Consider the following 23640-nt stretch of genomic DNA (forward strand, 5'->3'; position numbering starts at 1 on the left):
GTTATTTAATTGCAAGAGTTATATTCGAAAACTTTTATTTGAAGAACAATATTCGAAAGTTATTTATTTGAAGAAATTATATTCGTAAGATAATTATTTGAAAGGATCGTATTCTAAATATATCTATTCGAAAACTTGTAGATAAAAAATATATATTTTGAAGGACCTGATTTATTGGTTAAGCTAGTGTTCATTATTTGTTTGGGCAATATTTGTGGTGTTCTTGCTGACTTGTTGTTTATATCACTAGTTGATGATTGTTGCTATCACTGTTGTTTGTCTTTCATTTATTTTTGTATGCTAAAATGCACAGGTTATTTGACTAGTAAGTGTCTTGATTGTACCTCGTCACTACCCCACTGAGGTTAGTCTTGATACTAGGGTACCAACTATTGTGTACTCATACTATACTTCTGCACATTTTTGTGCAGAGCCAGGTATTAGAGATATCGGATTCGGACATAGTTAGTGTGTTGATCCGACGTTTTATTGTCCGAAATTATTTCCGATGAATGTTAATGAAGTTATACAACCGATTCGAATAGATTTGAGCGGTCCGGAAGCTAATTCAAGCAAGAAGGCAATTTTGGAATATCGGCATAACTTCAAAAAGGTAAGTGTCTTGCTTAACCTCGAGTGTGGGAATTTCCCCTTAGGCATTGAGTCTTATGTGCAATTTGTGTAATTAAAAATCATGTACGCGAGGTGACGAATACGTATTTGGTTTATATATGCAAATTTTATTGAGTTAAAGTCTTGAGCATATTGTGTAGTAAATTGGATAATTGTTGGCATATATTTAATCATCTATTTGTCGTGACTAAATCCTTGTTGTTGAATCTGTTGTTATATGCCAATTGATGTGATTGTTACTTGATTATTTATGAAATTCCGTGAATTTGCTGGTTTGATAATTATTGGAATTTAATTTCATTTTGGATTTTTTCATCTGCAAATAATTAATTAAATGAGCTTAAGAAGAGGTATTTATATAATTATTGAAAATTTGGATTTAATGAAGACTTTGCTTTATGTTGAGTAATTTCTATCTCTATTGATTGTTTTTGGGCATTGTACACATTGTGTGGAGCCTTCGACTATTTGTTGTTAAATTAATTAACTTGGTTGTATCTTTGGAATTTTGGTTGTAGCCATTGGGCAAATTGTGATATGAATTAATTTTTTTATGTTGCCGTGATAATTTTCTGTGTTAATTGTTGTGTTTTCTTAATTAATATTTTGAATAAATAAGGGTGGTATTTCACCGTTGATATTATGTGGGTATAAGGGTGTCATTTCACTGTGGTTGTGTTTGTTAGAATATTGTCTGGGCGGAGCGATAGGGGTGGCAATCAGAGCGATAAGGGTGGCAATAAGAGCGATATGGGTGGCTATTGATATTGTCTGGGCGGAGTGATAAGGGTGGCTATAGGAGTGATAAGGGCGGCAATATGAGCGATAATGGTGGCTATTGTCAGGGACGAGATGTGATGATGTGGAGTTGTGGTATTGGTGATTTTTATGTGATGTTGTGATTTTCTTGTGTTTAGTTTTATACCTTGTGTAATTTGTCTTGTTGATGGTAAATTGATAACAATATGATTTATGTTGAAATTGAGAGCATGTGGCTATTGCTAGGCGGTTTATAAAATAAAATGTGGGCACGAGGTGCCGTGAATTATGATATGAAATAGGGATATTGGCACGTGAATTGTCCGTGCAGTTGTGATATGAAATATGGGCACGAGGTGCTTTGATTAATGATAATAATATTGGTACGTGAACTGTCCGTGTAACTGTGATAAGAAAAGTGGGCACGAGGTGCCGTGGAAATACGATGCTTTAATTAAGGGCACGAAGTGCCATGGAAATGTATGAAAATAGGTTGTGACCCGTATTTTTAAGATTATGACCTGAAGTGTCACGTGGTGACTTTTTAATTGAAAAGATTATATATTCAAAATATTTATTTGGAAGGATTTTTACTTAGAAAGTATTATATAAAAGAATTATATTTGAAAAGATTTATGGAAAGAATTATATTTGAAAAATAATTATTTGAGAAAATTATATTTGAAAGAGAGTTATTTGGAAGAATTATATGACAGAAAGACTTTTATTTGAAGGAATTGATTTAATTGGGTGTAATTGTATTTATTATTTGTTGAGTGATATTAACGGTATTCTTGTTGTTTGGTGTGCATATCACTGGTTGTTTCATGTTGCCCTTATTGTTATTTGTTTTCTATTATATTGTATATTATATTGCACAGGTTATTAGACTAGTGAGTGTCTTGACTATACCTCGTCTCTACTCCATTGAGGTTAGTCTTGATATTTACTGGGTACCGACCGTGGTGTATTCATACTACACTTCTGCACATTTTTGTGCAGAGCCAGGTATTGAAGATAACAGACTTGATCTGAGTTGAAGCGGGATCATAAGGATTCAAGGTAGAGTTGCTTGGTCGTCACAGTCCCTTACAGTCTTTTCATTTCATTGTACTGTTAACTTGTAATCAAACAGTATTGTATATTTGGTCCTCATGAACTTTCTATGTATTCAGTTTGAGTTCGTGACTCAGTACTACCAGTATTGGGAAGTTGTATATTCATATTTATCCCGCTCTTAGTTTTGGTTACTTATTTAATTAAAAAAAATGGCTTCAAAATGTAATAGAAATCGGCTTATCTAGTCTTAAAGACTAGGCGCCATCACGACGCCTGTGGTGGGACTTTGGGTAGTGACAAGTTGGTATCAGAGCTCTAGGTTCATAGGTTATACGAGTCACGAACGAGTCTAGTAGAGTCTTGCAGATCGTTACGGAGACGTCTGTACTTATCTTCGAAAGGTTACAGAACTGTTAAGAAATTTTCACTTCTTTTATTCCTGTCGTGCGAATTTGTTGATTGAAGAATTTGAGCCTTTATATTCCTATTCTCTCACAGATAGTGAGGACACGTGCTACCGGGTTAGCTGATCAGGCATCCGCACATACTGCTAGGGCTGCAAGAGGTTGGAGCCGAGGTAGAGGCCGAGGCAGAGGTCGAGGAAGGGCATGTGCCACGACTGGAGCACCTGTCAGAGCAATAGTTGAGGAGCCACCAGTAGCTCCAGTTGGGGGACAGGTACCAGAATCACCTGTTATTACCCCCGGACTTCAGGAGTATTTGGTACATTTCCTGAGTATGTTTGGTACATTAACCTAGGCGAGATTGATTTCTGTTGCACCAAATATTCCGCAGAGTGGGGGAGTAGCTCCGACTCCTACCAAAACTCCAGAGCAACAGGTTCACGTTGGTCAGGTTCCGGGTGTAGCACCGGTACAACCTATTCTTCCGGTTCGGCCTGAGGTCAGGCCAGAGGCATCAGAAGAGGAACAAAAGAGACTTGAAAGGTTTAAGAAATATGATCCACCTACTTTCAGTGGCACAGCTACAGAGGATGCCCAAGGATTTCTTGAAAATTGTCACCATATTCTCCACACCATGGGTATTGTGGAGGTGAGTGGAGTTTCCTTTACTATATTTCAACTGTGAGGAGGTTCATAGTGATAGTCTTGTCATAGCCTCGTAACTACTTCGTCGAGGTTAGAGTAGGCACTTACATAGTATATTGGATTGGTTGTACTTGTACTACATTTATGCACTTCTTGTGCAGATCCCGGATGTTAGGTGCCATCATGGCCCCATGGTTGGGATCCTGGGTCATTAAAAGTTGGTATCGGAGCACTAGGTTGCCTAAATCTCACGAGCCACAAGCAAGCTTAGAAGAGACTTGAGGATCGGTCTAGAGACGTATGTACTTATCCTCTAGATGCTATAAGGCTTTAGAAAATTTTACTTTATTTCTTTCTCTATTAGCGACTATTTTCTATCACTGAGTTTGAATCATTATTCACGGCAACCTGATCAACATATGTCCAATATAACAACTATGGCATGAGATAGAATTCTCTAAGACAACCAAAACGTATAAATTCTCTAAGACAAATCCAATATAACAATTTAAAGTGAAATATAAATTAAGTAAAGACAAATGCACAAGTAAAGGCATGAGACAAATAATAGCATCTATTTGATAACATGTAGATCATAGAACGAGTAAGAGAGGACAATAAATAAAGGCATGGATACTTGGAACATATAGCAAATAGAGGTGTCTAACAAGTAAAAGGCACGTTTGACAAGTACGCAGTCCCTTGGAGCCTTTCCATTTTTATTTTACTGTCAACTCTTATTCGAACAGTATTGTATACTCGATCCTTGAGATCATTGCATGTATTCAGTTAGAGTTCGTGACTCAGTATTACCAGTCTTAGGAGGTTTTTATATTTGACTCCACTTTTGGTTTCGACACTTGTATTAAATTATATGTTTGAAATAAAAAATATATGGCTCGAAATGTAATTGTAATCGGCTTACCTAGTCTTAGAGACTAAGTGCCGTCACGACGCATGTGGTGGGATTTTAGTTCGTGACAAGTTGGTATCAGAGCTTTAGGTTCATATGTTCTACTAGTCACGAAGTTTAGTAGAGTCTTGCGGATCGGTATAGAGACGTACGTACTTATCTTTGAAAGGCTACAAAACTGTTAGGAAATTTCCACTTCTTTCATTCATATGGTGCAGAAATTGTGTGTAAAATGTGGGGTCAATCGGACGTGGTTTGATAGGGTTCAACATCGGTTATAGGAATTGGAAGTTTCAAGTTCATTAAGTTTGAATCGGAGGGTGATTCGTATTTTTGATGTTATTTGAGGTGGTTTGAGGATTCGACTAAGTTCGTATAATATTTTTGGGACCTGATGGTATATTTAGTTGAGGTCTCGGGGGCCTCAGGCAAGTTTCAGGTGGTTAACAAATCATTTTTGGCCTTGGTGAGATTTTTCTCGTTTCTTCTTACTCGTTCGCGAGAGGAGTCTCGCGTTCGCGAAGAGTGCTTCTGAGTTGGTGTGATTTTTCTCTATACGTCCACGAAGGAGAGGATGCGAACGCGAAGGTATGGCAGTATGTGCATCGCGAACGCGTGAGTGGCGTCGCATTCGCGAAGGGGAGTGAAGCAGCTGGGACCCCCCTCCCCCCCCCCCCCCCAGTCTTTTGTTCTACGCGTTCGCGAGGTCAGGGACACATTCGCGAAGGTCTGAATTTGCAAAGCTTCACGTTCGCGAAGCGTAGGTCGCGTTCGCGAAGAGTTAAGTTGAGAGGCAGTCTGAGTTGGTCTACACGAACATGAGAGGAGGGTCGCGTTTGTGAAGAAGGAAATCTCGACAGACAATATTAATTTCAAAAAAGAGGGTTTGAGCCTATTTTGCATATTTTGAGCTAGAGAACACGGAATTGGGCGATTGTTGAAGGGACGTTTGTGGAGTTGATTGGGATAAGTGATTCTTACTTGGTTTTGGTTAAAACCCATGATTATATCTTTAATTTTATCATCTAATTTGTGATTTGGGGTGGAAAATTGGGGAAGAAGATGGAGTGTTCATGAGTTAGATTTTTGGGGTTTTGAATGGGATTTTATTATCGGATTGGAGTAAATTTGGTATGGTTAGACTCGTGAGTGAATGGCCTTTCGGGTTTTATCACTTTTGTCAGATTTCGAGATGTGGGCCCGAGGGGCCGGGTTCAGGCCAATTTCGAATTTTTGGCTTATAATTTCGTGTTTTTCTTGTGGGATTGATTCTTTTAGCTTATATTAATTATCTCGTACTACTTGTGGCTAGATTTAGGGCATTTGGAGATTAATTCGAGGGGCAAAGGTATTGCGGAGTAGGATTTTGCGCGGTTTGAGGTAAGTAACAGTTTTAAATCTGATTTTAGGGGAATGAAACCCCGAGGATTGGTATGATGTGAGTATTTAGAGGTGACACACATGCTAAGTGACGGGCGTGTGAGCGTGCACCGTGAGGGATTGTGACTTGGTATGTTCCGTGAGACTATAAAGTCGAATAGCCATTGTTATTACTTGTTTTTCCTTGCCTTTGAGCAATTGACTGCCTTTCATGTTAGAAACCATGCTTAGGCCTTATGATATCACTGTTGGGACCCGCAACAGTCGTATACTTGTTGAATTAACTGCTAATTGTTGTCTTGTACTCAGTCACAATCTTACTTGTGTGTTATATCTCTATTCCCTCTCATTTCTTGTTGATACTTGTTGTATTCTCTGTTTGGGCCGATTATCATGATATTCTGTGAGCCCGAGGGGCTAGAGAGGTTAGTGACTGAGATAAGGCCTGAGTGCTGAGCTGTGAACTACGTGACGGTATATGGATCGGTTTGCACGTCGCAACGAGCCTTATGGCTATTTATGGACTATGGATCGGGTTGCACTCCGCAACGAGCCTTATGGCTACTTATATGATCGAGTCGGGCTGCGCGCCGCTTCTCAGTTCCTTATTTAATTCTATTACTTGCTGAGTTGATTGTACTCATGCAACACCCTGTACTTCATGTGCAGATCCAGGCATGTACGATTCTGACGGTCATTGAGTTCGTGCGCGGGCTGATCATCGGAGACTTACGAGGTAGGTACTGGCATCCGCAGACCTTGTTTCTCCTTTCTTATTATCTTTTCTCTCTTGTATTGGCATTTGGCACAGACTGTAGTAGACTCTATTTCTAGATTGGCTATTAGATGCTCATGATTTAGTGACACCCCGATGTCGGACTATTTTTCTACACTTATATTTTATTTGGGTTTTACCCACGTATTTATGAGAAACTCCGGTTATTTTAAATGTCTTAAATTTATTTTTGTTTAATTTTGAAAGTGTTTTGGCAAGGTCGGCTTGCCTAGTATCGCGATAAGCGCCATCACGACAGGTTAGGTTTTGGAATCGTGACAGTTGCAGAAAAAAATCTATACATGCAAAAAATGACATAAAAGGGGTTGTAAATTAGAGAAGTTTAATGTCCATCCTTTCAAGATTGAAGAAGTAAATTCTTATAAACTTTACATGTTTTAAGACAGTTATATCCATAAAGCTTTAGTGTTCTGCCCCTCTTTCTTTTTTCTAAGTTCTTTGCCAGTTTAAGGAACAAAATATTCTGCAGCAGGACAAAACATATAACCTGTGCAGTTCTATTCATTTTTCTATCTTGTATTTGATATCCTAACCTAAGTTGCTCGGATACGAGTGCGGGTGTCTGAAAAGGGTGTAGATCTAGAGGTCGGATCCTTCGAGCTATAAATTCTAAGATTCGAGGATACGGATCCTAGTACTGATACGGGTGCAGGGATCCGGCTAAAAATAATTCAAAAAAATAAAATATAAAAGTACCTCTAAATTATGAGAAATTTTGTGGAACACTTATGTATAGCTTGTAAAGTGTGGATTGTTTTTTATTCTTAAGTTGTAGATAAGTAGATGATTGATTTCCTAAATAAAGTGTGTTATTTTCTTCAAATTTACCCTAGTTTTGGGTTTGATTTCGGGAATCAAATTGTATCTCGTCTCGAATTTTTTCGTCCGTCGTGGTCAAAGTACCCAAAATTGTTTGACCAGATTCGGTACGGATCACATACCCACACCCATACTAGTGTTGTGTCGACACGTGGCACCTAAACTGCCATGTCGAGCAACTTAGAGCAGGACAAACACATATAACCTCTGCAATTCTATTCATATTTCTATTTAGTATTTGATATCCTAACAGATCATACTGTAGACTGTCTCACAGCCCTGAAAATCTAGCTCCCCGGAGAAGATCACAGAGGCTAATTATACTGTAAAACTTTTCTTTTTTGGGATAAGTATAACTACAATTATGCCACAGTTCCAAACAAGTATGTTTTTTTTTTTTGGATAAGTAATCAAAGATTTTATAAATACTTGCACAAAGCCAGTGCGAAAAAACGTCCCGTTATACTGTAAAACTTAAGACAGTGAACTAACCAGAGTAGCATTAATCACCTCCAAACTCATTCTACAAAGTCAGACAGCATTTTCACTGTAAGAAATATGTGGTAATTTCTATTATTTAGCTGTAAAATACAATACAAGGAGAACCAGCACTAGAAAGCTTATTAGAGGAAGGCATTTTATTTTATACATTTAACAGGTTATTATGTTTTTCTGAGTGAGATTAAACTTGAGACAAGATGAAGTTACCTTCTAGCTCATCAGACTCGATCAACATTAACACGACCTCACGCATTGAAGGACGATCAACTGGGGACATACTAGTACACACTAATGCAATTTTCAAAACTGTAAGCGTATGATTAACTGTAGTTTTATCGGTTAAATCCAATCGGCTATCAAGTATCCCTGGCGTTAACGAATGGTCCCGAATATAATGTCTCACCCAAGTAACTAGATCACCTCCTTCATCTAGTGGCTGTACTGATGTTTTTCCAGTTAGTAACTCCAGAAGGACAACTCCGTAACTATAGATATCGCTCTTTTCTGTTACTTTCATTGTGTAAGCATATTCTGCAATGGAAAAAACAGAACCATTAAAACAATAGTGTTTTGTTCGTATCATGACATAGCGCATAATCTTTTTAGAGTGACATTCAAATTGAACATCAAAAGTGTACCTTATTATTTGAGGCAAGGATTAAGCTTGTCAGAAAAAGTTTGCTAGATTATACGGTACGACGAAAACTAACAAATACTAGTCAGCTCATGGGAGGAATTTTATGTGGAACTTTACGTGTATGTTCACTGATTTTTCCACGAAGAGTATCGCGTATCGAAAACATACAGTCAAACCTCTCTATAACAGCCTCATTTGTTCCGAATATTTTTGGCTGTTATAGCAAAGTGTTGTTATACAGAACATATATTATAAAATAGCTTGGAAATTGGTTCCATAAAAACTTTGGCTTTTTTAATGAATGGCTGTTATATAACGATACTGTTATAGAGAGGTCTGACTTTATAGCCTTATGAGGACCACCTAGCAATATGTATCTTGACAATTTTTCAGACAATAGACAAGCTATACTAGGCAGGTTTTTATGAAAAGAATGAAAAAGTACTTACCAGGGGCAATGTAGCCATATGATCCAGCAATTGCAGACATCGACTTATTTTGAGGCACGTCAACAAATTTAGCTAGACCAAAATCACCAACATGAGCTTCTAACTTCTCATCAAGCAATATATTATTGGACTTTATATCGCGGTGTATGATCTGTGGTTTGCAATCGTGATGTAAGTAAGCAAGGCCTTCAGCTGCCCCAAGAGCTATCATAAAGCGTATCGGCCAATCCAAGCTACAAGATGCACTATGAAGCAATTCACCTAAGCTGCCTTTCGCCATGTACTCGTAAAGAAGCAGATTAGAACCCTGATGATAGCAAAAGCCATGGAGTTTTACAATGTTACGATGCCTGATCTTTCCCAGTGTTGTAATCTCTGCTCGGAAACTCTTTTCTATGTTATTACCCTCTCTGTTAGAAGTCAGCTTCTTAACCGCAATCGTTTTCCCAGACTGCATCACGGCCTTGTAAACCGTCCCAACGGCTCCTCTTCCAACAACATAACTGTCATGAAAATTGTTTGTCGCGTCAACCAAGTCTTGGAAAGTGAATTCCTCTTCGGGAGGGAAATATATGCCCGAACCTGGAAATGACGCATCATTGTCTTTTATGAATCCGACCATCTGAACTGGATTCCGCTTCATCAAATATAAAACACCTAAAATCAAAACAAGAGAAATCCCACCAACAACAGCCACAACAATAACAGTAACAATCTTCCCTCTAGGAGCACCTGCACTTTCGACTACAGGATCAGAATTTAAAGATGGAGATTCATTACATTCACCTAGAAGCCCCCCGCAAAGACCTTTGTTTCCAATAAAGCTACCGACATCCATATTTTGAAACAGCGGTATATCTGGCAGTGGACCGGTGAGGTTATTGTATGAAAAGTTACAGCCCATTAGACCGGTCAGGTATTGGAATGTGATCGGTATTTCACCAGTGAGATGATTATTGTTGAGATAGAGATGCTCTAGTAGAATAAGATTGCCAAGCTTAGGTGGCATTGTACCAGAGAGATTGTTGTAACTAAGATTCATCGCGATCTGTAAACCAGTAAGATTACCTAATTCTGATGGTATTTCACCTGAATATGAATTTCCACCCATCTGCAGCTCAGTCAAACGTGAAAGCCTCCCCAATGCTGCTGGTAACTTTCCAGAAAACTTATTTTCTGAAACCAAAAGGCGTTCTAGCTGCGCCAGTTTTCCAATTTCATCAGGTATAGCACCAATAAAGCTGTTCTTGCTGAGATCAAGTCGTTGTAGCGCCTTACATTGCAGAATTTTTCGTGGTACTTGACCAGTCAGTAAGTTAGATGAGACATTAAAAGTTACAAGTTTTTGAAGATTCCCTATCTCATTTGGCAACTCATGTGTGAAATAGTTGCCTGATAAATCAAGTCTTTGCAAATTTTGACAGTTTCCAATCTCAGGAGGTATTAAACTACCGAACGTGTTCTGTCCTAATTCAAGAGCAGATAAATTCCTCAATTTGCACACATCAGAAGGAAATTTCCCTTGTAGCCAGTTGCCATTAAGACGAAGTTGTACCAACGAGACACAGTTAATAAGACCAGGTGGAATGTCTCCGTGCAGGTTATTTGAACCAAGATTTAGCCAAATCAAATTGGAATTCCTACAAATATTTGGAGGAATTGTTCCTGTGAGGTAGTTGTTAGATAAATCAACAACCCAAAGCCGGCTATAAATCCCGAGAAGTTGGGGAATACTACCACTTAAAGAATTCTGAAAGAGCTGTAACTGAACCAATTCAGTGAAATACTGAAAGGCAAATGGAATAGGTCCTGTTAAGTAGTTAATCGACAGATCAAGACGTTCCAAGTTTTTTAAACTAGTAAGTTCTTGAGGTATGACACCTTTGAGCTGGTTTTGGAAAAGATACAACAATTTCAGGCCCATTATTTGACTGAACTCAGTCGGTATTTCTCCAATTAGATAGTTTTCTGAGAAATCAATTTCTATCGCCGAAGAAAGATTTCCAATAACCCTTGGAATAGTACCATTTAATCCATTCCAGTATAGGTATAACCTCTTGAGAAATTTGAGCTTACCTATCTCAACAGGAATTTCTCCAACCAGGTTGTTCTGGTATAAAGCAAATAGTTCAAGTTTTGTACAATTTCCAAGTTCCTTTGGAATATAGCCAGATAATTGATTGTCCCAAAGTACAAGTTGTTTCAAACTACTAAGCATACCGATCTCTTTAGGTATATTTCCTCCTAGATTATTTTGTGCAAGACCAAGAACTTGTAAGTTCAGGCAATCACCAATCTCCGCGGGTAAGCTTCCAGTAAGTGAATTCTGTCCCACTCGAAACGTTATCAGTTTTTTCAGATTCCCAAGTGATCGAGGGAGTGGACCAATGAGGTTATTGGTATATGCAACAAAAGAAACTAGAGAAGAGAGTTTCCCAAACTCCTCTGAAATAGGACCAGATATCATGTTATTGAACAAATTTAACTCTTTCAAATGAGAAAGCTTATACAATTCAGCAGGAATCTGGCCATAAAAATCATTATCATTGAGTTGGAGACTCTGCAATTTCGAGCAGTTCCCTATTTCCTTCGGAATATTTCCAGTGAATTCATTGTACGACAAGTCAAGAATGGTTAAACATACAAGACTACCAATGCTAGAACTCAAAGTGCCTGAAAGATTCATAGACCTCAGATCAAGAATTTGCACAACTGGATTATAATCAGAAGTGCAATTTACACCTTTCCACTTACATGGTGTCTCATCACTAGAATTCCAATTCCTAAGATAGTTAAACTCATCCCTTATATTCTTCTTCAACTCAAGTAGGTACATTCCTTCAGCATTCAATCCTTCTACAGGATAAACCAACATCATAGAAACCAACAAGAAAACCATCCAAATCAGAATTAGGCCACTTCTACAGTCAAATACTCCAGACATTACAACAAGTTTCAATAAGTCACCTGTAAAATTTAGAGAATATCCCACAGCTTCAATCATCAAGACAAAGCAGATGAATCAGCTATATATAGAAAACAACCTCGACAAGACCAGTGGCAGATGTAGCATATAGTCAATAGATTCAACTGAACCTAATATATATGTGTGTGTGTGTGAAAAGTTACTAAAATTTAAAAAATGTTAAAGTTGAGCTCATAATTTCAATAGTGCAATGGTCCAATAGTAAGCACATAAAGTTTGAACCCATCAAATTTAAATGCTCAATCTGCCTCTGGACAAGACAACCTATGACAAAGCAAAGCAAGGTCCAGTACAAATAAATATCCTAAATATTGATGAATTAACCATTTCAAAGAACTCCCAAAAATTCAGAATTGCCCACAAACTCCAGCAAATATTAAGGAATAAGCCAATATGCTAGATTGACAAGTCAACTATTTAAAGAAAATCCATGGAAAGATCAAAGCTTTAGCATTACCTCTAGGCTTTTGTGCATCACTTCTTCAAAATGCTAGAGACCCCACATCCCAGAAGAGCAAAGACAACTAAGATTCTCAAGTGATTCCTTTTGATAATGATACAGAAAAAAACATGGAATCTTGAAATGGGAAGTTTAAAGCAAAGACTTTTATACTCCGTATATAAAAACTACAAGCTCCTACTTTTTTTCCAAGAATGGGAGGGATCTTCCCATTTATATTCAAGATTTGTGAAAGGGGAAAAAGGGGTAAAAAGATTCAAACTTTATGTATGGAACAAGCCAAAAAAAAAAGCATGGAAAAAATCTAATGTAATGTTTTTATGGGAAGGTTCTAATACCCTTTACTTTAGTATTATAGTTTACGTTGACTGTCACTCTATCTCAATCATTTTGTATCTCTCTCTCCCTCTCTCTCCCTCTCTATTGAAAGAGTTGATTAACTGAAAACTTTTTAGGCATTTTCCATTCACTTTTCCAGAAAAATATTCGTTTCGACTTCTGAGATTAGGACAGGTTCTTTGTTTTTACTTGGTTCTTCTTTCGGTCCTTTCTTTTAAAGTTTAGGTACTTGGTGGACAAGAAAATTGTACTAAGTGGACGTTTGCAAATTAGAGTTATGTTTGGAGATGAATATAATTTTGGATTGTTTTTGAATTTTTGTGAAGAAAATTTTGAAAAATAGTTTTTTTGAGTTTTTCAAATTTTTAAAAAATTTCAAAATTCATCTTCAAGTGAAAATTAAAAATTTTATGGCGAAACACTGATTTCGAAAAAAATAAAATTTTTTAGAAAATATTAAAAAAAAATTCATGGCCAAACGGGCTCTAAGAATCCTACGAAATCATACGAAATTTAAGGATTTCATAGTCGCTGTATTGTATCGTATTATTACTTTAAATACAATATTTGTTTTGATTGTTGCTTAAATTTTATTGTATCGTATTGATAAATGTTACGTAACGATTAAAAGTATCACTTTATGGAATGTCCAATTTGGTGTGATAGCGTCGTTACCTAATTTTTTTCTTTCCTCTTGCTCTTCCTTATTATTAAATAATCATATTTTATCTTTTACCTTACTTTTTTATATAATAATTCTATCTCGTATCTTATTTTTTCTTTATAATATTGCAAGTTTATTCTTCATATTGTTGGTGCATGAACGACGACAAACAATACAATATATCCAAACATTATATACATCAAAATGATACAATATTATACAATACAATATAATATAATACTATACGATACATTATGAACGATACATAACAACCATCCAAACAAGCTGTAAACCAAGAAGCTATTCAATGGATACAAGAATTACACTGGAACAATTCCGGAATTCCCATTAATTTCTCTCTCTTATATTAGCCAAATAAAGTAGGTAAACAACGATATTTAGAATTGCGACGTGAGTACCATTCTTCAGGGCGAATAGAGCTCATGTTTGATGAAATATATATTTAAAGAACTATTAATATTTTAATAAATATTAAATTTGGAATTCATAATTCTAATGAATTCGGTTATAAAATTTTAAAATTGAACTCATCAAATTTAAATTATGAATCCCCTGTATTCTGCCCCCTTCTTACCATAAATAAGAAATCTAATCATCATGGTCATAGCAAGGTGAAGTTTACGTACGCTATTTTCATTCTTAGGTAAGGATATTTTGAAGATGAAACGTTACACAAAAAAAAAAAAAATCTCCCTTTTGAATATCTTCAGTTGTAACGTAACCTTTTGTACCACATTCGGTTGTGAAAAAAAAATCGAATTGTTTTAATTCGAAATCAGTGTTAAAGCTCAATTTTGTCCATAAATATGACATTTATATTACTTAAGAAGTAAACAAGGGTAAGGAAGTCATTTAAAGTAAATAGTAGTACTAATTTTAGTCAACACGAACCACAATATATTTATTTATTTAATCTTTTGGATAATTAATAAGATAAGATATACCTAAACTACGCCGACAATTTCATCATTAACGCGGATAGTACTCAATTTATTATTGCCAAACACATTTTTAGGAGGTTTATACTAATTTTTTTGGTTCAAGATAATGTGGTCCATCAAGTACCAAAACCAAGGTGAATTATTAATTCTCATCTCCACGTATAATGGTGGCAAAATGGTTAAAAGAAAACAGTTATTCACCCATATTATTCATTAAAAAATGAGTTGGATAATGAACTATTTAAAAACGGATCAAATATGGATAAGAATCATATTATCCACTTAAAAATAGACAATTAATGAATAACTAATGGGTTTAATTTTTACATTTGTAAAGCCTCAAATTAGGGGTTACTCAAGTTTGGAAGACTAAGAAATCTCCCAATAGTGATCATATTCAAGAAGTCATGGATAATATGAATATCCATGTTATCTGCCGGTTAACCCGTTATTTTATCCGTATTAAATATGGGTCGGATAGGATAATTTATCCATTTTTTAAATTACCCTCTTTCGATCCGCCTATATCCGATCCGTCCCGACCCGCTCATTTGCCGCCCTACCTACGTATATGGATAAAAAAAGGTATGAGTAATGTTTCCCATCTAATTCTCCTGTATGGAACATGCCACTATATCTGAATCTTTACATAGCTCACTTATTCTTTCTTTCAATTTCTTCAACGGAGTTACAAATTTACATATATCCTTTGACTTATTTATGTGCTATAAGAGAACATGAAAAATGACATTATGTAGTTGCTCTCAAAATAATAGTCAATTATATATATATATATAACAACCCAGTAAAATTTCACTAATAGAGTATTGGAAGGGTAGTGTGTGCGCAGACCTTACCCCTACCCCGAAGGAGTAGATAGGCTGTTTCCGAAAGACCCTCTGGTAAAAAAAAAAAAAAGACAAAAGGACAAAAAGGGGACAATATTAGTATCACAACAACAATCATGGGATAAATAGGAATACCATGAAATCCAGAAGAAAGATGCAAAGCAAAGGGAGACAATATTAGTAAATATTAGTATCACCACAATAATCATAAGAAAAATAGGAACACCATGAAATCTAGAAGAAAGATGCAAAGCAAAAGCGATAGCTAGTAAATAGGACATGCACTGAAAAGCGAAATAGTAAGCCACAACATTGCCACTAGCTATCTTAGACAAAAACCCTATATTGTTAGTCCCACAATGGTACGAAGTAAGGCACGACTCAACTACCTCCTAACCTACAACCCTAATACTCGACCTCCACATCTTCCTATCAAGTGTCATGTCCTCGGAAATCTGGAGCCTCGCCATATCCTGCCTGATCACCTCTCCCCAATACTTCTTAGGTCGCCCTCTACCTCTTCTCGTGCCCTTCGCAACCAGCTGCTCACACCTCCGTACCGGAGCATCTGAGCTTCTCCTCTGAATATGTCTGAACCATCTAAGCCTCGTTTCCCGCATCTTGTCATCAATGGGAGCCACATGTACCTTCTCCCGAATATCATCATTCCTAATCTTATCTATCCTAGTGTGCCCGCACATCCACTGCAACATCCTCATTTCTCCTACTTTCATCTTTTGGATATGTGAGTTTTTAACGGGCCAACACTCAGCCCCATACATCATGGCCGGTCTAACCACCGCTTTATAAAACTTACCTTTGAGTATCGGTGGCACTCTCTCGTCACACAGGACTCCAGATGCTAACCTCCACTTTATCCATCCTACCCTAATACGGTGTATGATATCCTCGTCGATCTCCCCTCCCCCCTGGATAATCGAACTAAGGTACTTGAAGCTGCCTCTACTCGGGATGACCTGCGAATCAAGCCTCACATCCATGCCCACTTCCCCTGGCTCAGCGCTGATCTTACACTCCAGGTATTCCGTCTTCGTCCTGCTCAGCTTGAAACCCTTAGACTCAAGAGCCTGTCTCCAAATCTCCAGCCTCTCATTAACACCGACTCGCGACTCATCAATCAGAATTATGTCATTGGTGAATAGCATGTACCATGGCACATCCCCTTGAATATGGTGTGTTAACGCATCCATCACCAGGGCGAATAAGAACGGACTGAGCACAGAACCTTGGTGTAACCCCATTACAATCGAAAAATACTCAGATTCGCCTCCTACTGTCCTAACCCGAGTCTTAGCCCCATCATACATGTCTTTAATCGCCATAATGTAGGGAACTAATACACCTTTTGCCTCCAGGCATCTCCAGAGAATTTCTCTAGGAACCTTGTCATACGCTTTCTCTAGGTCAATAAACACCATGTGCAGATCCTTCTTCCTCTCTCTGTATAGTTCCACCAACCTTCTAACAAGGTGTATAGCTTCTGTAGTCGAACGATCCGGCATGAACCCGAACTGGTTGTCGGATATAGACACTGTCATCCTCACCCTCGCTTCAACCACCCTCTCCCATACTTTCATGGTATGACTCAGTAATTTGATACCCCTATAATTGTTACAACTCTGGATATCACCTTTGTTCTTATACAATAGAACCACCGTACTCCACCTCCACTCATCCGGCATCCTCTTCCCCTTAAAAATAATATTAAACAACCTAGTCAACCACTCCAAACCTGTTCTCCCCACACACTTCCAAAATTCTACCGGAATCTCGTCTGGCCCGGTCGCTGCCCCTACTCATCTTACGCATAGCTCCCACGACCTCCTCAACCTCGATACGCCTGCAGTACCCAAAGTCACGGTGACTCTCAAAATGCTCCAAATCGCCTAGCACAATATCTCGATCCCCTTCTTCATTCAGAAGTTTATGAAAGTAAGTCTGCCATCTCCTCTTATTCTGGGCATCTTCCATCAATACTCTACCATCTTCGTCCTTGATGCATCTCACTTGGTCCAAATCCCGAGCCTTCCTCTCTCTCAACTTGGCTAGCCGAAATAACTTCTTCTCCCCACCTTTTCCCCCAATTCCTCGTACATACGACCATAAGTCGCAGTCTTAGCCTCTGTGACCGCCAGCTTAGCCTCCTTCCTAGCTGCCTTATACCTCTCCATGCACACTCGCCTCTCCTCCACACCTATGCTCCCCACTAACTTCAGGTACGCCGCCTTCTTTGCTTCCACTTTACCTTGGACCACTTCATTCCACCACCAGTCTCCTTTGTGCCCACCAGAGACGCCCGTCGAGACCCCTAACACCTCTCTCATAGCCTCCCTAATACAGTCTATTGTCGCTGACTACATAGTGCTCGCGTTACCACTGCTCCTCAAAGCTCCCATAGCCGACAACCGCCTCTCCAACGCTTGGGCTTTATCCTTAGTTAAGGCTCCCCACCTGATTCTCGGTCTTCCTCGAGTAGACCTTTTCCTCCTCTTTAACATAATACCAACGTCCATCACTCAGAGCCTATGCTGCGTCGCGAGTATCTCACCCGGAATCACCTTGCAATCCTTGCACAACCCTCTGTCATACCTCCTGAGGAGGAGATAGTCAATCTGGGTCTTCGCCACCGCATTTTGAAAAGTAACCAAATGCCCCTCCCTCTTCCAAAAGCTAGAGTTCACAATCACCAACCCAAAAGCCTTAGCGAAATCCAACAACGATGTACCTCCTCCGTTCCTCTCCCCAAAATCGAAGCCTCCATGCACCTCGCCATAACCACCTGCGGTCGACCCAATATGTCCATTGAAATCCTCTCCTATGAATAGCTTCTCAGCATGCGGAACTTGGCGCACAATCTCATCTAACCCTTCCGAGAAGCGCCGTTTAACCTCCTCATCTAGGCCCACATGCGGCGCATATGCGCTAACGATGTTTAGGGTGCACTCTCCAACCACCAACTTAATAGTTATCAATCTATCTTTCACTCTTCTAACCTCAACCACAGACTCTCTAAGTTCCCTATCCACCAAGATGCACACTCCATTCTTACCTTTCTGGACTCCCTGAGTACCAAAGCTTATACCCGTCCATATCCCTCGCCCTCGACCCTACCCACCTTGTCTCCTGGACACACGCTATGTTGACCCTCCTCTTCTGGAGGATCTTCACCAACTCTATAGATTTACCCGTCAATGTACCTACGTTTCATGACCCAATTCTCAACCTACAGACACCCTTGTTCCCTTTACCTCCCTTGCCTCCCGCCCCCCCTAAACACTGCCCTACCTCCCACCCCACCCCCCGTTCCCTCCGAGGACATGACCTCACTCGACCATCCCAGACCACAGCCACTATACCTACGGCAGAATAAGGGGAATCACTATCACACAAGGCAACAGACCAAATCAGAAGAATACAAGTTGCAACAACAGGCACACTAATACGGTAAATAAACTAGTACGAGGTAAGATGCCAGCAATTTAACTCACACAACAAAGAAAAACTGGAAAATGGGAGGTACCAACTCCCGCGAGCAGAAAAAATAATAATAAAATACCGATACCACGAGTACCAGATATAGAATGAAAGAACCTAGAGCAAGTTTTCCTGAAGTGTGTCGGATCTGCTCAAGAGCACTGGCAAGTCCTGCTGTGTCCCGCCGGAAAGCTGTTCAGAAGTCGCCGGAATTTACGAAACTTGCCGGCAATCTGAACACACCGAAAAATAGTCCGTCCTCGTCGGGAAGAAGCTGCACCTGTCCAAAGAAACAGACGCACCCCCACACACACAAGGGAGGGGGAGAGAGAAAGGGAAAGGGAAAGAGAGAGAGGGGAAGAAGAAGATGGAGCGGGGGTCGCCTGAAAAAGCAAAACTAGAAGGGTCGCCGGAAATCAAGGGTCGCTAGAGTTGCAGCAACTCGCCTGGAACACGCATGTCCCGACTCCGGCGACAAGAACGGAAAAGAAGAGAAAGAAGAGAGAGAGAGAAAAGGAGAAAAGAAGAAGGAGAGAGAAAGAGAAAGAGAAAGAGAGTGGGAGAGAGAGAGGCTGGAAAGAGAGAAGTGGACTTACCTGTAACAGCACCTGCGGCGACGACGGTGACGGCAAAGTAGCAGATGCCGAAGTGTCGCTACTGGGGTGCTACTGAAGGTTACCGTTTTAAGAAGAAGAAGAGGGGGAGGGCTCTAATATTACGATAAGTGATTCAAAAGAGAAAATATATATACATTTCTGTATATATACAAAAAATATATAATTTTTATATATTTTTTCGACTACCAAATATAAATAATTTTGGCCGCGAGCTAAAAATGATATTTTACCGTAAGAAAATTAGCTATGTCCTACACGTCACATATTACTTCTGCATATTGTCCAATGAAAAATATGCAGTGCAAAGTTGTAGTAGTAAGATAGTAGTACTACTTTACCTTTCAGGCAAAGGACTTACTGTAAATTGCCCAATTATTTGCAATTGTAAACAGACAAATACATAATGTAGCGAACAAAAGAAATGAAAAGCAAAGAAATAATTGATCAAACCTAAATCAACCCACAATAAAAGGTAAAAATAGCTTCCACTTGACACGTCTGATCAGTCCTGTCTTTGAAAATAGTTACTGTATTAGGGCCATAATGGTATTTGCCTCTGTTTAAGTACATATTGGATGGATCCTGGATTAGCTTAAAAAAAAGGGGGGGTTTTAAGCAAAAATAACTTTTAAGCCAAAAAATAATAAGTTGAGATTGTCTGACTTATTGTTTTTGGCTTGTTTTAGGCAGTTTTTAACTTATTTTAAGTAATTTTTGACTTTGCCAAACAATAAAAAAGCTACAAAGAATTTAAAAACTGATTCGAGGAGTTTAATAGCCAATCTAAACACTGTTCATCTTACTCACTGTTGTTGTAGAGAACAACAGAACTGCTATATAGCATTTCAAATTATATTATTTTCTGAAAAACGGATGCACATTACTTGGAATTTGATTTCAAATAATTGGTATTCTGTTATTATAAGTGGGAATAGAAAAGGTTTTTTCAAGTCTACCAGGGATCTCAAACAAGGAAATCCCATATTTTCTTTATCTATTTATTATAGCTTTTGATGTTCTCTCAAGGTCTTTGAACAACTTATATAACACAAATGGTCCACAAATTAACCATTTATCTTATCTTGATGACCGTGAGATTTTCATGTGGCTCAAAATTTGTACTCATTGTTACAAAAAATTTAACTGATATCAATTTTTGGATAACTTCAAATAAATACACTTTTCTCTTCTTCTTTACCGTTATTTTCTTCTTCTTTGTACTTATAATTTCTGCTTCTTCTTAATTGCAAAATGAATTTGTTAAACTTGTTGTTTTAATAATTTGATGATTGAGATTTGTTCTTTATGATATTTAAACTCATTTGGAGTAGATTTGAGAATTGCATCGTGTATTGGATTGTTGAAATTCGAAAAATAAGTTTATGTTTGGATAATATTCAAAATCTGAAGTTGCATTCAATAGATTGAACTACTTAAGATTAAGATTTCTGAAGTTGCATTTGAAAGATAGAATAACTTCATATCTGATTTTTGAAGTTGCATTGAAATGATTGAACTACTTAAAATTCGAATTTCTAAAGTTGCATTTGAAAGATAGAAGAACTTCAGATATGATTTCCGAAGTTGCATTGAAGAGATTGAACTACTTCAAATCCGAGCAGGTATACTTTCAAAATTTTATGTAATGCGTGTAAAACTTCAAATGGTGACCCCAAAAGTGGGTATATATGAACTGTATTTTCATCTGATAACGTCAGTTATTGCAAGATATGAGTGACATATGACAGTGCATGAGATTTCCCACGAAACTGTACAACTGGTGCAGAAAAATTACATAATAGCAACAACAGAAATTTAAATCAAAGAAACAATTCAAACTTGAAACCTAAATAGAGATACTGTGAAGGACAATTGTCTCAATAGTTAGCCCAGGTCCAAAACCACAAAGCACGCCCCACTCTAGCCCTTCACCAGTGGTGCCTAACCCTTTTTTGATAGAGGCTTTCCTCATCTCATCCAAAACAAACAAAACACAAGCACTGCCCATGTTCCTATATTCACTCATGACATGCCTTGTTGCCTTGAGTTTTTCAGGCTTTAGGCCCAACTTTACTTCAATTTGATCTAAAATTGTACGTCCACCAGCATGAACTACCCAAAATATGGAGTTCCAATCAGAAATTCCGAAAGGCCGGAATACTTCCTCTAGGATTCTCTCTATATCTTTTGAGATTAGTAGTGGAACATCCTTATGTATATGGGCTACTAGCCCAGCCTCACTGAGGTTACCATAGATTGCATGTCCAGTGTCTGGTAGAAGAGTTTGGGTCGCGAATATAATCTCAAACAAAGGCGTTTCTACCGTTATAATTGGATCTGAACCAACAATGGCAGCTGATGCCCCATCACCAAAGAGGGCTTGTCCAACCAAAACATCTAACTCGGTGTCACTTGGGGCATGAAAGCTGAGCACAGTGATTTCTGAGCAAACAATAAGGACCCGAGCGCCCTTGTTATTCTCGGCCAAGTCTTTGGCTAATCGTAGAGCAGCGCCACCACCAAAACAACCTTGTTGGTACAACATGAGTCGCTTGACTGATGGACTAAGTGCAAGAAGTTTAGTGAGTTGGTAGTCAGCCCCCGGAATCTCCACACTAGTAGTGGTGCAAACGACCAAATGAGTAATCTTGGACTTGAACTGGCACCATTCTTTGATGGCATTTTCTGCAGCTTTCTGGCCAAGTTTTGGTACTTCAACAATCGCAATTTCTTGCCTAGCATCAAAGGAAGGTGCTTTGTATTCACAAATATTAGGATTCTTTTTCAAGATTTCCTCTGTTAAGTGCAAATACCTCTTTTTAATCATTGATCCCTCACCTACAACATATGGAAAATATAAACCGACATTAACACCCAACATATTTCTAAGGTGCAAGGTTCACTAATATGCTCCTATATAGGTGCTCATTATTGAAATGCTTAATCATACTGATTCAGCTAAAGACATTTCTTTTATTTTTTATTTTTGCTAAAAGAAGACAATTTATTTAAAAAACAGTGTATCCGCCACAGCATCTGCCTCCCCGTAGATGAAAGTGGTCGTATTCAATCCAAAATTTTAAAGTAATACATACACTTATTCAAATGTTTATAATCCCCTTAATATACCCATACATTTGTGTGATATTTTCATATTTTGCACATAGCCGAAAGTCCTATGTTAAGCGGAGCAAGATTGTCCTGTGTTGTGTTCAATTCATTTAGGAAAATTGTTAAGGATTAAGTTAACATCGATCGCGAAAAACATATCACATGCAACACTGCTTATACTCAATGGTTGGTTACAAATATATAAAAAGAAAAGGAAAAGGAAAAATCTTTACTGAAAAACACTTGGAATAGTTGAAATTGTGCAATGACGATAACAAAAAGTTAATTAAAATGGATTGTACTACAAAAAGGAAAGTAAATTATCTTACACATGCGCTTAAACTTCTCCATAAGCTCAGTTTTATGCTCACTGTTAGTGACACGAAAAAAATAGTCAGGATAGGTGTTTTGATCGAAACAATTGGAAGGATTGGCTGTTCCAATGGCCAACACAGTGGCCGGCCCCTCGGCCCGTTGTGCCCTACGAAATTCCATAACAGTGGCCATTTATAATTATGCGAAACAAATAGTGGTTTTTTGATCAAGAGTGGAAACTTTTGTCCATATATAGGAGGTGTAGGAGTAGGTTGTGGCCACCAAGAGACATTTGTTTGTGGAAGGAGATATGGAAAAGGCTTGGCATTTTGTTGGTGACAGTTGTGGGATCAGATGGAGGAATGGCTCAGTCAGAACAATTATTCTTCAATGATTGGTGAGTTCCCAGATCGGGTATGGAATGAAAATTTGGTCTCTTTATACGCGTTAGACAATTCTCACATCATGAGCTAACTTTTGGGGTCGAGTTAGATTCCAAGATTTGGTCTCTTCTTCATGTGAGAGACAAAGCTGAAAAAATATTCTTTGGAATATTAACACAGGGAACTACAGCTTTTGGTAGGACAATTGGACAGGTAAAAGAACCACTAGCTAAAGTGGTTAATCATACTAACACCTCTGGTAAAGTGCAAGTCTTACATTTTTTCAGAAACAAGGGGTGGAATAATGACAAATTGGAACAATTGCTACCCAATCATATTGTTCAACATGTCATGAACATTACAAGAGGAAGACATAATCAAAATGACCTTGCAATTTGGAGTCTAAAAGAGAATGGGCACTACTCTAAGCAGATGATTAGAGCTACTAAACAGAAAAAACCCCTT

General features: G+C 38.2%; 2 protein-coding genes across 2 annotated transcripts; both read right to left on the minus strand.

Moving 5' to 3' along the window:
- Positions 1-7881: 7881 nt before the first annotated feature.
- Positions 7882-12881, minus strand: LOC104095131 (probable leucine-rich repeat receptor-like protein kinase At2g33170). The gene is made up of 3 exons (XM_009601184.4): positions 12439-12881; positions 8996-11962; positions 7882-8440 (listed from the first exon to the last, which is right to left on the minus strand). Exons 2-3 carry the CDS (start codon positions 11937-11939, stop codon positions 8091-8093), a joined length of 3294 nt encoding a protein of 1097 aa, XP_009599479.1. The 5' UTR covers positions 11940-11962; positions 12439-12881; the 3' UTR covers positions 7882-8090.
- An 8297-nt stretch (positions 12882-21178) lies between these two features.
- On the minus strand, positions 21179-23005 carry LOC104102693 (chalcone synthase G-like). The gene is made up of 2 exons (XM_009610477.4): positions 22807-23005; positions 21179-22204 (listed from the first exon to the last, which is right to left on the minus strand). Exons 1-2 carry the CDS (start codon positions 22982-22984, stop codon positions 21213-21215), a joined length of 1170 nt encoding a protein of 389 aa, XP_009608772.1. The 5' UTR covers positions 22985-23005; the 3' UTR covers positions 21179-21212.
- Positions 23006-23640: the final 635 nt, after the last annotated feature.

Source organism: Nicotiana tomentosiformis, chromosome 12, assembly GCF_000390325.3.
Source record: "Nicotiana tomentosiformis chromosome 12, ASM39032v3, whole genome shotgun sequence".
Taxonomy (NCBI): domain Eukaryota; kingdom Viridiplantae; phylum Streptophyta; class Magnoliopsida; order Solanales; family Solanaceae; genus Nicotiana; species Nicotiana tomentosiformis.

Excerpts from the sequence above, each read along its gene's own strand:
- LOC104095131 (XM_009601184.4), bottom strand. The coding sequence starts at position 11,939 with ATGTCTGGAGTATTTGACTGTAGAAGTGGCCTAATTCTGATTTGGATG. Across the intron at positions 8,441-8,995 it reads ATATGGCTACATTGCCCCTG|AATATGCTTACACAATGAAA; the intron begins GTAAGTACTTTT and ends TTTCCATTGCAG.
- LOC104102693 (XM_009610477.4), bottom strand. The coding sequence starts at position 22,984 with ATGGCCACTGTTATGGAATTTCGTAGGGCACAACGGGCCGAGGGGCCG. Across the intron at positions 22,205-22,806 it reads GGAGAAGTTTAAGCGCATGT|GTGAGGGATCAATGATTAAA; the intron begins GTAAGATAATTT and ends CATATGTTGTAG.